General features: G+C 37.6%; 1 protein-coding gene across 6 annotated transcripts in view; it reads right to left on the bottom strand.

Annotated features, from left to right (window-relative positions):
* CDKL3 (cyclin dependent kinase like 3) overlaps window positions 1–16,085 on the bottom strand; it is a 36,686-nt gene extending 20,601 nt beyond the window's left edge. For 2 of the 6 annotated variants that reach the window (XM_033097031.1, XM_033097034.1), the window contains exons 1-3: window positions 15,950–16,085; window positions 11,391–11,573; window positions 7,889–8,083 (exon numbers count right to left, since the gene is read on the bottom strand). In XM_033097031.1, the coding sequence (XP_032952922.1) occupies window positions 7,889–8,083; window positions 11,391–11,555 (360 nt within the window). In that variant the 5' untranslated portion in view covers window positions 11,556–11,573; window positions 15,950–16,085. Of the gene's footprint in view, window positions 1–7,888; window positions 8,084–11,390; window positions 11,574–15,079; window positions 15,137–15,949 lie in introns of all 6 variants that reach the window. The other 4 variants (XM_033097033.1, XM_033097032.1, XM_033097037.1 and 1 more) reach the window with 4 other exon arrangements.
* Window positions 16,086–16,177: the final 92 nt, after the last annotated feature.

Raw genomic sequence — 16,177 nt, forward strand, 5'->3', positions numbered from 1 at the left:
CTTCTCTCTCTAGTTCAAGTCCCCTCAGCTTTCTCATCGAAAATTCCTACACCACCAACTGGTCTCCCTGAATTCACTCTGATCCCCTCCAATCCCCTGTCCACAATGAAGTTACAATACTATTTTAAAATCATGTGTGATTATGTCACTCTTTTACTTCTCATCTTTTAAAGATTCCGAATCCTACAGGACAAATTTGAAACTCCTTAAAATGGCCATGTAGGATTTGGTCCCTGCTCAGTTTATCAATCTCCTTCTCTAATCTATAGACTATTAGCTTCCCAATTTTCCAGGGTTTGTCTCATCTCTATGTATTTGCTGATGCTGTTCCAACTGCCTGGAACACTTTCCTGGCCAATTACTTCCTCAGGTCTCAGCTTACATGCTTGTATTAGATGTTCCCACATCATTCTGCATGTGCCCATCACAGTATTTGTCGTACTATATTATTAATTGCCTGTTTACTTGTTTGTAACTCCCACTAGAAGGTAAGCTCCATGACAGCAAAATAGATGGATGTCTGTCTTGTTCAAGCTATATCCCCAGGGCCCAGTACAGTACCTAAAACAAAGAAGGCATTTAAAAACTTCGTCAAATGAATAAGGTATGTTCTCATCACTGAAAAGGTTTCACAGCACAAGTGAAAATATCTCAGTGGCAGAAATCTGGGATCTTTCCTTGTTTATACAGATTACTGCTATAAATCTTTGGGATTGGCTCTTGTTTTGCCTCAGTCTCCACCCACGAATGGCCAAAAAATTAACTTAGGGTAATAAGCAACCTTAAAGCTGCCATCTATACAACTATATTACTCTTTTTTTTTACTTTTATGGGGTGATTACTACATGCCAGCCACTATGCCAAAATCTGAGAATATAATGTGAAGAAAAATAGACATGGAAAACCACATTAAGATACCACTTCACATATTCTGCTCACTACAGATCCATAACCCTCCTCCTCAGTGCTCTAAACATGGGGCAGAAAGATCAATCTGGTTGATACCCTAGTATTCTCATTCTTTTCAACAGCTAACACCGTGACTACATGAGGAATTTTGTTATTCTTGAAAAGCAAGCACTCTCTGAATCCCAACTTTTCAAATTCTCTGTTTTGACGACATTCTCCGTGGTCTTCCACCATCACATTAAGACCTCCGTAAACATAGTATTTCTATTTGTGTAGGTCTTCTTTCACTTCTCTCATCAATGTTTAGAAATCTTCAGTGATAGGTCTTGCTCATCTTCTGTCAGATCTTCCCTAAATATTTCATTTTTTGGGTGCTATTGTTATGGTATTTTAAATTTCAATATCTGATTGTTTATTGCTAATACATGGAGATACAATTAATTTTAGTATATTGATCTTGTCTCCTACAACCTTGATAAACTTAGTTCTGTTAACTTATTTGTAGATTCCATAGAATTTTCTACAGATAATTATGTCATCTGTGAATAAAGACAGTTTTACTTCTCAAAAAAAAAAAAAGAAAAGAAAAAGATACCACTTCACACCCGTCAGAATGCCTATAATAAAGAAGACAATAACACATATTGGGGAGGATGTGGAGTGCATTATTGGCGGGGATGTGAAATGGGACAGCCACTTTGGAAAACAGGTTGGCAGTTTCTTTAAAAAGTGAAAACATAAACTGACCATATGGGCCGGTAGTATTCTTAGCTTGCCCTATTTCTGTTCCCCTCTCCCCAGCTCCTGGTAGCCTTGTAAACCAACAGCCTCCAAAATCAACAGGGTTATATCTCCTCCAAAGCCCCATTTCCAGGTAACTGTCATTATCTGACCTGTCCAGCAAGTCACTGAAAAATCCCACTAGAAGGCTTATCTTTATTTCATCTAACTCAGTTTGCCCAGTGTAAACAGCCTTTCCTCCTTGAGACCTTTGTCAGAATTAGCAGTTCTGACAGCTCTATAATGTAGAACATTATAGCCACCTGAGGGAGCTGCACCAGGACGAAAAACAAGCTGACCAAAATACTTAAAGAGGAAGGTTGGAAGTCAGATGTCCATAAAGGGTCTGAAAAGCTCTAACGTATTCCTGAGAATCAAGAATGCCACATGTAGAGCTGTGCACATGCCCAGGAAAGATCCGAGATGGTCCTAAGCTCTCACCTCTGGTCGACACTGAGCCACTGCACAAGCAGGAAGGGTAAGTAAGGCTAAGGCGGAGTTGTAAACTGTCTGCCTGAATGTTCAAAGCATGTCCCAACGCACACAGAGAGCCCCCTCAGTAAATAAGGCTGAGAGATTTATTGGTTTCTGACATTTAAGGAAATCTGTGACCAATCATTAGTTAACCACGGAACTAACTGAACAAAGATTTCAATGGTCACACGTGAGGATGAATACAGACTTCACAGAATTAGTTCAGGGAAGTAACTAAACAAAGAGCCACAACAAACCCTGAGAGATGGAAAACGAATTTTCAGAGTTGCCGCATTACATTAAATGTCCAGTTTTCCAAAAAAAAAATTACAAATTTCAAAAAAAGAAAAAAGGTATGCATAGAAACAAGTATGGCCCATACACAGGAAAGAAAAGCAGTCATTAGGAAACTTTTCCTGAGGAAGCCCAGACATTAAACTTACAAGATAAAGACTATAATCAGCTATTTTAAACATGTTCAAAGCTTCAGGAAACCATGTCTAAAGAACTACAGAAAAATATGAACACAGTATCTCACCAAATAAAGGATATCTATAAGGAGAAAGAAATTACAAAAAAGAATTAAATAGAACACTACCAAGAAAGGAAAAAAAAAAAACCCAGTGGTAGAAAATATTTGCAAATTATATCTGATTAGCATCTAGTATCCAAAATATAAAAAATACAATCTAGTATCCAAAATGTATAAAATACAAACTACATAAAATACAAAAGATAAATAACCCAATTTTAAAATGGGCAAAGGACTGGAATAGACATTTCTTCAAAGAACATATACAAATATGAATTTGCTTGTTCTGGATATTTCATTTAAATGGAATTTATACCATGTAGTCTTTTGCATCTGACTTTTTATTTAACACGTTTTCAAGGTTTATTCATGCTGTAGCATGTATGCGTACTTCATTTCTTTTTGTGGCTGAATAAATTCCATTGGATGGATTTACTTTATTCATCAGCTGATATACATTTGAATTGTTTCCACTTTTTCACTATTATGAAAAATGCTGCTATGAACATTCCTGCGCAGGTTTTTATGTGAATGAACATATGTTTTCAATTCTCTTGGGTAGATACCTAGGAGTAGAATTGCTAGGTAACATAGTTATTATATGCTTACCTTTTTGAGGAACTGCCAAATTGTTTTCCATTGCAGCTACACAATTTTATATTACCAACAGCAGTGTTTGAGGGTTCTAATTTCTCTACTTCCTCACCAACATTTGTTATTGCCTGTTTTATAAATTACAGCCAGCCTAGTGGGTGTGAAGTGGTATCTCATTGTGATTTTGATTTGCATTTCCATAATGACTAATGATACAGAGCATCATTTCATGTTCTATCATACATTTGTATAACTTCTTTGGAGAAATGTCTATTCAAGTCTTTTGTGCATTTTTAAACTGGATTTTTTGTTGTTATTGAGTTGTATTTTATATATCTTGAATACTAGATGCTTATTGGATGATCTGCAAATATTTTCTCCCATTCTGTGATTTTTTATCTTCTTGATGGTGTCCTTTGATGCAACAGCTTTTAATTTTGGTGAAGTCCAATTTGTCTATTTTTTCTTTGATTGCTTTTAGTGTCATGGCTAAAGAACTATTATCTAACTCATGTTCATATGGATTTTCACCTATGTTTTCTCCTAAGTGTTTTATAGTTTTAGCTCTTAGGTTTAGATCTTTGGTCCATTTTGAGTTAATTTTGTATACAGTGTTAACAGACTTTGAACTCAAACAATAGTTTGATTCTCCATTACCTTGTGGTGGAATGCTCTAGAACTGCATAAAACTCCATATTACAATCTGATTTATAATACCTCTGCTCTATATAGCCCTATGTGCTTGAATTTAAATACCCATCTAAGAAGCGAGTTCAAATATCCATATCCTCTAACAGCGTCAGGGGCCCAGGGTCTTAATCACCTGAAGCTTCAACGCAATCAACTTTTCAATCAGATGTTATACAATTAAATGCTAATGTGTATATGAAAAAATAAGCCAATAGGTTCCAGAAAGAGGATGGATAAGGATGTCTGAGGCAGACTGCAAAATTAGGAATTCCCTATGTACCCTAAAAACCAAATGGAAAGTGCAGTCCTTGATTGGATCTTGATTTTAACAAATCGGCTGCAAAAGACATTTTAGGAACAATCGGGTAAGTTTTAATATAAATTCGGTATTAGATGGTATTAAGGAATTACCGTTAATTATGCTATGTGATAAAGATTGTGAAGTTATATAGGAAAGCATGTATTTTTTTGAAGGGATACATAGTGGAGTATTTAGGGATAAAAATGTCAGGTTGCCTATAACTTACTTTAAAATACTTCAGAAAACAAAATAGAGGAAGCATATAGCAAAATATTAACAATATATTAAAATATATTAAGTAATATTAAAATGTTAACAATATTGTTCAAATAATAATAATTCCTTATTTGGAAGACTTTGAGTTTAAAATCCAAAAGCAGAGTTAAGAAAATATTCAAGAGGGAATGTCTAAGATGGCAGAATAGAAAAAAGAAAATATGTAAGAGGCCTAAATTTAGGGAAGCAGGGCTTTGTGGAGTGGGGGTGGCGTTGGGGCTAAGGAAGATTGACAGTCTTTATGTATTAATCAGAATTACTTATAATTCCTCAAGTTTACTTTTATTCTCTTTTTATTCTTTTTATTCTTTTATACTGGATAAAATTTAAGAAGCTCCATAAGGGTAGGAACCGAGTCTTTTACTCAAGGCTGCATCCTCCGCACCTTGTACAATCAATGTTTGTTACCAGAAGATGCTCAATAAATATTTGTTGACTAAACAAATGAGAGAATGAATAACCATTTCTCTCCTGTAAGTGGCCAAATATTTGCATTTAAATTCTGACTGCTTCCAAAATGGTTTTGAAGAGGCTTATAATATTAACCAGATCAACACTTTCAATTATAAAAACAACCGGAATGAAAAAGATAAACTAAGATTCCTATAGTTTGTTACTGCAACTGAACATTAAATTTCTATTTGAGCTGTCTAGAAACCAATATAAAAAAGAAAATATGTTTTCATTATTAAATAAAAGGTAAGCAAATACTCCTGCAGATAAAGAGCTTTTGCTGATACTGAACTGTATTTGACTTCATGAATTCTTATTAAGAGGAACATGGGGTATCATGATAGACAATATCTCAGACATTTCAGTTATATAAAAACCCAGTCATTTTAAATTTGGAGACATTAGGAAAATAAAGTTTTCCTTTTTTTTTTTTTTTTTTTAATTTTTATTGGGGAATATTGGGGAACAGTGTGTTTTTCCAGGCCCCATGAGCTCCAAGTCAAGTCATTGTTTTCAATCTGGTTGTGGAGGGCGCAGCTCACTGGCCCATGTGGGGATCCAACCAGTGAGCTTGGTGTTAGGAGCACTGCGCTCTAACCAACTGGGCCAACCGGCCGCCCCAAGTTTTCCTTTCTTGATTTTTGTTAACATGAAAAGGACCTTGTCACTTCAGTCATTGCTGCCTTAATTCTCGAGGGTAACTAACTTTATAACATTCTGTGAGGTGAGGGACAGGGATCATTTTATTACGGGTCCTAGATACAGAGAATAAAAGAAAGTGGGTGCCCTCGTATAGGCCTCTTTCTCTGCTGCCCCACACACCCTCATGGATATTCTTCCGCACTTGGTGCTGAGGACTACCTTTACTTTTCTCTCTCCCTTCAAGAGTAATCCATCTTTCTCTCTTCAACCATGATCTGTAAGAGGAAGATTCCCAAATCTGCATATCCAATTCTGACAACTTCCTAAGGCCATGTTATATAATGGCTAACCACTATTTTTACTTAGAAATTCTCACTGTCCTTTAAATATATTCATGTACCTAAAAGCAAGCAATTCCCCTTCTAAAATCAGTTACTGCCGATGTCAGCATAATTCTCCTGCTCTCAAATTAAAAATCTTGGATTCCATCTTTGATTTCTCCCTTTGGTTGCATCCCTCTTATATCTAAGAGGTGCCCGATCCTGTCATTTCTCTTTTGCCGTGTTTCCATCAACTCCCCCATCATCCTTCCTCTCCTTCCCATCGCCACTATACGAGTCTAAGCCCTTACCACTTCATCTGGGCTGTCACAATGGCCTCTCCCCTGATCTCCCTGTCTTTCTCCACACTTCTCCTCCACTTTTGTCAAAATAAGCTTGGGTTTTGTTTTTATCCTACTATAGCAATGCTCAAAAACCTTCCATGGTTTCCCAGTGTCCTCAGGAAGAAGTCCCGACTCCTCAGGATGAATGTCAGTGTTCTGGGAAACCTCTCCCCAGGGCATTCTTATCTCACCTGTGCATTCTTATCTCACTTTACCTGGTCTCTGTAGGCTGACTTATCACCACGCTCTGCAGTCCCCTACTCGGCCCTCCCTCTCTTCTCACTGCTGTACCCCAGCTGAATGTGTTTCTTCCTAGTGAAATCCTAGTTGCAGTTCAAAACTGTACTTTAGTTTTACCTCCTCTTTGAAGTCTTCTACTCTCAGTCTATCTCATACGGGTATCTCCCTTTAGTCCCAAAACATTTTTAAAGTCTACTATAGATAAGGAACTGTAGCGACAACATGGCTATTCCTGATTCCCTACCAGCACTATTTATTGAGAACTTAAAATGTGCCTGATACAGTGCTAAACACTTTATACCTACTATCTAATTCGATCTTTACAAAAAATCTGTGAGGTATCATTTCACAGATGAGGAAAACGAGGCTCAGAGAAGTTCGATGATTTTCCTGGGGCCACAGAGTAATGGGGCTGCTAGCGTTCATTGTGCAAGTTGTGAAGTGCACAAGTTGTGTGGTTATCCATAGATAAGCTGGTGGGTGAAAACTCAAGATAGTCTGACTCCAAACACTGCGTGCTCTTAACAATTACATTATACTACATCCCCATGGATCCAGCTAGCAGGGAAATCACTATCTGAATTCCAGTTGCTATCACAAACATATATATTTCAAAGCTGCAAAATAGGATGCACTATTAGCAAGACAGAAAATTATTAAGATGTCTGAAAAAGCCTGGGATATGTAGATGTTATGCTTACATCACTAATAAAACTATTTTTGAGACTTTTACTGTTATTTCCTGAAAACATATCTAACTTTCCAGAAAGTAGAGCTCATGTTAGGAACAAAGTAACTCCATAAAAACCTGCTAAACTAAACACATATTAAGCAAGGTTAAACGCAACACTAAAAATCAGAACAGTAGACCTTCTTTCCTTTTTTGATTTTTTTATAAGTTAAACAAGGCTCTATATTTCTCAGCTACTTTATTTCTCCCTCTTCCCCTAAAGGCATCCACATTTACTTGCTAGTCTCCTGGCCTAGTTTCCAGTGCCTACCGTCAAACCTCTCTTCTTTTGAGCTAGCCTGACTGCCAATGTTTTTTAATGTGTTTTCTCTAATAAAAGATGCCCCAGTTGACTCTTGATTCCTCTATACCAAATTATTAATACCTCCGTTAGCATCCCATAGTTGGTCTGCCCTATAAATATTGTGCGCTCAATCTGTTTTTTGGTTCTGCAACAAAGTTGTAAAGTAGTGATCCCACTGGCATTCAGGATGCCAATGTGGTACAGAAAAATAACTTTAACAACCTTCATAAAAGTAGAACAGTGTTTAAAGGGCACTTGTGATTCATACACATCTGATTGGCTTACTCTGAAGCACTTACATTATTATTGTGAAGATAGTCAATTGCTCGAAGGATCTGGAAGAGGTATTTTCTAAGTCGTTTACTCTCTAGTCCATGACAATAATGTTGTAACTCATCTAATATTGTGTGGTCAATGAATTCAAACACCAAATGAATTTTCTTTTTCTGTCTAAAAACTTCAATCAGATTGACCAGGTTTTCATGACGAAATTGCTATTGACAAAAGAGACAGATTTTTAATAAATTATTTCATACACCATAATTTGTATATATAACACCCAAATCATTTTAAAAAGCAGAAATATTCTCAGCTTCTTTTCCTCCATGCATTTCACCAGGAATTTCTTAACTGATTTGCTTACATTCCTATTTTAAGAAAATGTTCATCTATTTCATGATTGATATTTACAGAACAAAGGGAAAGAGATTACTTCAAGTGAGCATTTGGTTGCTTATTAAAATAATTTAGAGTTCATATACTTCAATGCAACTTGCTAAGAGACATCTTTCTATTCTTTAACTTGGTTTGTGGTTAAATTTAACATCTGAAATTTAAAAGGTCCTTATATTTTCAAATGAGCATGGATTTCAATGCCACTGAGTATGTGATCTGAATTTATAGAAATTAATTATTCTCTGAGTTTGGTCCTAAACTCTTGAAAGTAAAGCCTAAGTTCCAGGTGGACATTATAAATTCATCCCAGTGGAACAAGAGTATCAAACTATCTAGAAACTTTTCAGAGATATGAAATACCAATTTATAGGAAATTTACATAAATATACAATTATTTGTTGGTACATTTTTGTTCTTCTCTATTAAGCATTATTCTATTCTATCCTACTAGAGTAATATTCTATTAAACAAAATATCTTTTTAGGCTGCTAACAATTACTGTTAAAATAATTTCAAAAGGTCAAAAATAATCTGTTGTCAGCTTAGAAAACAAATGAGGTTTAATATTTCATGCTGCTTATTCTATTTTTTAACACACTGACTTAATTACAATCAATTCTCAAATATTTATTTTTTTCAAATTACCAAAAATATTTATTCATTTGGCTAAAAAATTAAGGGGTATATTTTCAATGTTGGATTCATTACAAAAGTATAGTTTTATGAAAAATATTTGCCTATATTCTAATGGCACAATATCAATTTTTCTACTTATCTGTATTAATACATAAACCAGTCTTTAAAACATGACAAATAGAAAAACATGCCAAAATATAATGCCAGATTCCTTTCCTATTTTTGCTCCCGATTTCCCCAGTTGGCAAAATGCCGAGTGCTGCAGCAACAACATGCTGGCAGACTGAAAAGAACTGACTGCTTTTGGACACTATGATATTAATCTTTCAGTAAGGAAAATTACTGGTTTCCTGTCCAGTCTTTTAAAGGCAAAGCAGTGAAGGGTTACTGTGAGTGAATAAGCACTAGGAAAGGTCCACCCAGGGTAAGGATCCAGGTACTTTCTCAGATAAACCATGAAGCCCCTAGAAATGCTCCATTACCCCTTTTCAAGTTGTTTACTTTTGTTTTCCTTCATGATTAGACTTTTCTACAGATGCTCTCACTAATTACTCTGTGATTTATTTAATGAAATTCAGGCAGATAAAAATTGAGTTCAATTTCATTCAGTATGGCTATCTTTTTAGACTAAGAATGTTAACTAATCCAAGATATCTGTTTTGTGCAATTAAACTAAAAGTTCTATAAGAAATAAACCAATACGAATAGTTAAGGTGTCTCAAAATAGTCTGCATAAAAATTGTAATAGTAAAGTACATTTTTAAATTCATCTCTGTGTTCTTGCCACATATTGGTTTTTACAAAATGATTAAGCAGAAAAAAATAATCATGCAGCAGACTTGAAGAAAGTTAAATGCAGCAGACTTGAAGAAAGAGTGAAAGATATTGCCTGGGAAAAGTTCTCCTGATCAGATTTTCACAACAGTTACCTTACAGTATTATTATGTTTTAGGTTATCAGGATAAGGACTGATATCTTTCACAAAATTATAACATCTTTACTGACTTTTAACTTTCCTTTTCATTGTCTAGAAATAGAACAGTTCCAACAATCCATATATGCCTAATGTAGTTCATCTATTTAGAAAGCAAATCGATCTATCATATCTAATACACTTACAAAGAGTATTATTTTTGTATCAGATAAAAATGAACAAGAGTATCTGTTTTCATCACATAAAACATCTAGACTACATTGTCTAAGTCATAAACCTTAAAGCATCTAGATAAATTCTAATATATAAAACATATACATTTAAACATTTTTTAATCGCTAGTTTTATAACCAATCACCTAGAAATATTAATGCTCCTTTTTTCACACTCCAGAGTTGTCTATGTTGACTTGTCATACCTACACAAAATTCTATTAATATCTTTTGCCCTGATTGCTCCTGATAATGTCCCCCATTTCTAAAAGCCTACTGGTCATCTTTACTTAAATGTATTCCTATCACCTCAAATTCAACATTCCTAAAACTGAACTAGTTCCCAAACCATGTCTCTGTTGGATCTTATATGTTTCTAATGATAGCACTCACCCAACCTCACAGATGCCTTAGACTCCTCCCCTCTGCTTCCTTTTACACTCTTTCATGTCTTCTTTTGCAATATATTAGGTTCTAACTTTACTTTCCATTCAAATTGCTGTGTTCCAGCAAAGACCCTCCCTACATTTACCAGTATTCCTGAATTAAACTCTTAACAAGCATATTTTTATTCTCTCAGTCCTCTATTTTTAAAAAATAGTGCCCGATTTATATTTATGGTTTCTTTGAATTCAAAACCTTCACCTCTTACAAAATCAAAATTTAACTCCTTAGCCCCAAAGACAAGGCTTTAAAACATGTCTCCAATTTACTTCTCTAATCTCACTTCTATTTCTGTGCAGGAAATGCTACAAGCAAATGTGTCTGCTCTTCGTCCTTTGTCCTGCTTTAGCCTCTCTGAGCTGATGCTATTCCCCTAACCTGTAACACAACAGTTTCTCCCTCTAACGTAAATCCTACACATCAGTTAAGGCCAAATTCATGTCTCAACTCCTCCAAGAAACCTTCCTCACTCAACAGGACTTTGTGTTAATCACTTGGCATTTATTATGAGCCAGTTGTCATTCAGTTTTTTTTTTTATATGTCCTACTGTCTGAATAATGCAAGTCCTGAAGAACAGGTACTGCCTTTTACTTCACAATAGCTTCAGCATCTGGCACAATGCCTTGCACAAAGCAGACGTTTTTATTAAGTGTTATATCTAGGATATTTCTTAATAATTATTTCACAATATTTGGCTTAACTTTTGTTACATTATACATAAGCACATTTATCTTGTATCATAAAATTACAAAATGTAGACAATGAGGTGGGGTATCACACTTGTTTTTCTGGTAAATGTCTTACTATATGTGTTAAGTGAAATATTCCATATATATGTTTTATTCCATAACAACTTCTCTTTTGACTTACAGAGAGCAATTAAGGCAAAAGAAGCAAACCTTTAGAAACTTTATTTCTCTCGTTGCAATTTTGCTGACAGATTTCTCTGGTTTCTCATAAAATATTTTAATGGCCACTATCTGCCCAGTATTCTTATGTTTACACTTCATGACTGTTCCATAACTTCCCTCTCCCACTTTTCCAAGGGTTTCATACATCTCCATTCTTAAGCCCGGCTTCTTCTTCATAGAAATAAAGAAAGAAAATGTTAAACTTTTTATTTATTCAAGCTGGATAATGCATTTCCACAATAAACCAATACTTTAAAATACAGAAACAGAAAAAATAGCAATCTTTTCCCGTTTGTCTTCGAAAACTCTGTGAGCTCGGCGGTTAAGTGTCCCTGTGGGGCTCCAGCCCTCCCCAGAACTTCGGGAGCTTCGCTATCTCGGTTGTCATCAACACTAAGATTTAAGAGTCTGTCACTATATGTCACCTATCCATCATGGGGGGTGGGGGGTGTCCTCACACTTCCAGTCAAGCCCCAGATATATATGAGGTTCCTGTAATACTGTCTGCAGTCGCCCACAAAACAGGCCCCGGAACCCAGGAAAACCTCGGTCCGGCCGGCTCCTCAAACCAGATGTCTTAGGGTCCCGGACCAGTTTCTCTCCCCTCGCCCTGCAAACGACCTCGTCCCGGCAGCCACCGCCGCCTCAGCGCATGCTACAGTCCAGCGGGCCTGGCTCCGGGCGGGGCAACCCGACACCGACCCCACTCAGCCGGCCGGCCCCGCTAGCGGAGGCGGCCCGCTACCATGGCAACGGTGCCGCCGGCCTCGCGCTCGGGGCCTAACGCGCAAGACCGGAACGTCGGCTGCACCGGCCTGACCCGGAAGAGAAAATGAGAAGACGCGATAACGAATTCCCGGTGGACGCTAAGTGGAAGTTCTCTTGGGGGTGGGGATGGGAAACGAATTCCCCATGGGCGCCAAGTGGATGTTCTCTTGGGGGTGGGAGTGGGGAGTACGGGTTGCGGTTGATCAAACTGGAGCCTCCACACAAAGTTGATTTTGAGCGGAGATGGGGGCGGATTAGCATTTTGACTGCAGCGTGAATGACTGCAAATCCTCCACGAAAGGGGAACCGAGGTGGATTCTGGTCCAACCTGGGTCGCATATGCCCCCAGGCAGAACACCTGCTGCTTATGCTTGGTCATAAAAGGATGGCTGGTATCATTAAGTAGAGACATCTTGTAAAGTGAGACTTCCAAACAAGTCTGGTGTAATCGGAGTTTTCTAAGTTACGTAGTTATGTTCAAGCTGGATGATGCATTTACAAAATAAACCGATACTTTAAAATACAGAAACAGAAAAAAATAGGAATCTTTTCCACAGACCCCGTTTGTCTTTGAAAACTGAGTTCGACCTCAGCTATCGACATTAATCCCTAAAATGGGGATAAGATGGTAACTAAATCAACATTTCTTGAATACCTGAAATAATGCGTTTAAATTTTTTCGAACTCGTAGTAATCCTCCTTTTTTAAAAACTCACTACACGCCTAAAACTCCTTTGGGAAAGCAAATAATCCAAAGAGTTCTGCCACACACGGATTGACATACAACGGCACAGGGAGAAAAAAAAAGCGGTTATCTAATTGCTTAAGAACTAGACACAGGGTTCTGCTGCAGTGACAGCCTCCAATGAATAACAAGGATATCACTGCAGCGAGCATCCAGGTATTTCTTGGGGCTTTCATTTCTTTTTTTTTTTGTAAAAAGAGTTAAATGTTAAAAGGCCAAATCTCACTATGCTTCCCCTAAATGAGAAAGCATCATTATTATCCAATAAATTCTACTCCAGTTGGTTCCACCCCACCATGCACATTAAAATCACAAATGTCTACTTACTGGTCCAGGACCCTAAGACGTCTGGTTTGAGGATTGGGCCGGACCGAGGTTTTCTTGGGTCCCAGGGCCTGATCTGTGGGTGACTGCAGGCAGTATTTTATGAACCTCATATTTGAGGAGGTCATGGCAGGGAGTATGAGGAAAACACCCCTCATGATGGATAGGTGAATTTTTAAAAAGGCCCCACTCCCAGAGATCCTAATTTAAACGACAGGGTAAAGGAATTGGTATTTTAAAAGCTCCCAGGTGTTTCTATGCTGTTAAGGTTTATACTGAGAGGAGTGGGAGAGGAAGAAGAGGTGATCATTGGTTTTTGTTTATCATCACCAAAAAAAATTCAGAAATGTCTTTCCGTTTAAAAAGTTGTTCAACGTTGTTATAAAATACTTTCTAAGAATAAGCATGTTAAAGTAAATCTCATAGTGGGCCCTGACTTGCTGTAAGCGTATTAAATATATGTTCTGGGCTAAGTATTTGCAAGGGACAAGGCATGAATCAGAGTCCTTGCCCTCAGTGAGCTCACAGTTTAGCAATACAGAATCACTACAGTATAAAATTATAGCTTAAAACTATTCTTTCTACTGTTAAAGAAAAAAAAATCACAGGCCCAAAGTAGCATCACCAGGAAGCCCATGATACCAAACCTAGATTTAATACCTTACTTAATTGCAGTTTCAACCTCTCCCAGGAACAGTCTTGACCACAAAATTCCAGACTACCTTAGTTACCTAGAATTTTCTGGTCAACACCAATGAAATAATCTATCACGTGGGCCCTTTCCACGTCACCCTCGAAAACAAAGAGGCAATCTGTGTGATAAAAACCCTTCCCATTCTCTCCCACCCCAAAAGATGTCTCTGCTCAAAATTAATCCTTTTCTTTTGTTAATACTGTGTTTCCCCGAAAATAAGACATAGCCAGACAATCAGCTCTAATGTGTCTTTTGGAGCAAAAATATAAGACTCGGTATTATATTATATTATATCTGGTCTTATAGTAAAATAAGACCAGGTCTATATTAATTTTTGATACAAAAGACACATTAGAGCTGATAGTCTAGCTCTTATTTTCAGGGAAACGCGGTAGCTCTTTTATCTTCTTCCTATAAAAACCTTCCGTTTTGTAAAGCCTCTCAAAGTGCCCTTCTAGTTGCTAGGTGGGACACTGCCCAATTCATGAATCGCTTGATAAAGCCAATTAGATCTTCAAATTTACTCTGTTGAATTTTGTTTTTAACACTACAAATAGGTTGTGGTGGGCCTGGTAACCAGGACAGCCAATGATTCTTGCTTAATACACTACTACAACACTTTAAAGCAACACCTTCACTGATTTTGTTGAAAGTGTTCTTCATTTTAGAAAATTGTAAACTAGGTTTCCAAAACAATTATAAATTGCTAGATAAATGACATAACAGGGATTTTTTAAAAAATTTTCTCTTCAGCATTTCACTGCATGTAACCCCACCAGTGTGTCTTCATCCTTAGCTAGGGAAGGATTAGGATTGGCTATGGCAAGAAGGCAAAAAAGTAAAAATAAGAATATCTAACTTTTGACTTAAAGAATCACATTTGTGAATGCACAGCAGGACCTATCAAGAGTTAGTCCTGGCTGACCTGATCACGAAGGCAGTTCCTAAAAGCAAGAGCTGGAATTCAAGGTTAGAAGACCGGGTGGGGGGGTGGGGGGGTGGAGGGGGTACCAGGAAAGTGGGGAAAGTTAGCCCTCTCTGGTTCCATTGAACTTTGGGCAACTTGGGGCAATTCTAAGGTCCTTATTCTATCTTCTCATTCCACTTTGGGCTGAAGTATTTAGAGTCCTCTCCAAGGGTCAATACCTTTAAGCCATGCCCCTGCCCCTTCCCACTGGGCTTTCTGGCACATTTGCCCCTTACCTGTTGATACAGAAAACCTTAAATGACTTATCCAGGCTAGATACCGTGTTTCCCCAAAAATAAGATCTAGCCGGACCATCTGCTCTAGTGCGTCTTTTGGATCAAAAATTAATATAAGACCGCGTCTTATTATATTAATTTTTCCTCCAAAAGACGCATTAGAGCTCACTGTCTGGCTAGGTCTTATTTTTGGGGAAACAGGGTATATTTACCCCCCCCCCCAAGATCTGAATCATAGTTTTAGGTTTCTTTAACAACCAACCTTCCATTGATATGCTCTCTGGAGACCTCATCCCCACATTTATTGACAAATACAATGGTACCCCATCCTAGCCAAATCCATGGACTTGGACACATCCTCATATGAGGGCAGACCTATAAAGGAAAAACAAGATTCTTAATTCCACAGGGAGTGTGAATAAACCTTGGACAATCTACACCGTTCTTTTATCTTTGCCCAGACTTTCCAACCCTGGAAACCCCACTGCAATGTACATACATACACGCTATTGCATGGCCCTAAGGAAGTATTTTAGGGGATTTTACTTCGTACGGGCCTCAGCATTTAATCCTGCATTTATTAGAAAAAATGAAAGCCCCCATCACTTTCTTCTTCATGTACCAGATTTGATAAGCCATTGAACCAGCCAGAGGGGATTTTAAATCCAAATTATTTTCGGCTCAGTTTTAAAGACTTAAGCAAAACAAGCTTTGCTTCCATCAGGACCTCTTCGATTGCCCTCCCTGTTCATAGGACGAAACAGATGGAAAACTAATAAAAGTATATGCCCGCCCTCAGCTCAGTCAATTTACCTGCTTCACTGACCTGGCTGAGACTCAGATCCAGGAGACACTCTCAAGGGATCCGTTCTAATCGCGTCACAGGGACACGTGGTTCTAGATACTTCGCCCCCTCCCCCTCAGGGGTGGATTGTTGACAACTCCGCCAGCAGTCACGTGGTTTTACGTCATCCCTCCTCCTTTCCTGAAATCTCCGACCTCGCTTGAGTCCCTCTCTCCCCACCCGGTCGGGCCTAAATT

This window comes from Rhinolophus ferrumequinum, chromosome 24, assembly GCF_004115265.2.
Source record: "Rhinolophus ferrumequinum isolate MPI-CBG mRhiFer1 chromosome 24, mRhiFer1_v1.p, whole genome shotgun sequence".
NCBI lineage: Eukaryota > Metazoa > Chordata > Mammalia > Chiroptera > Rhinolophidae > Rhinolophus > Rhinolophus ferrumequinum.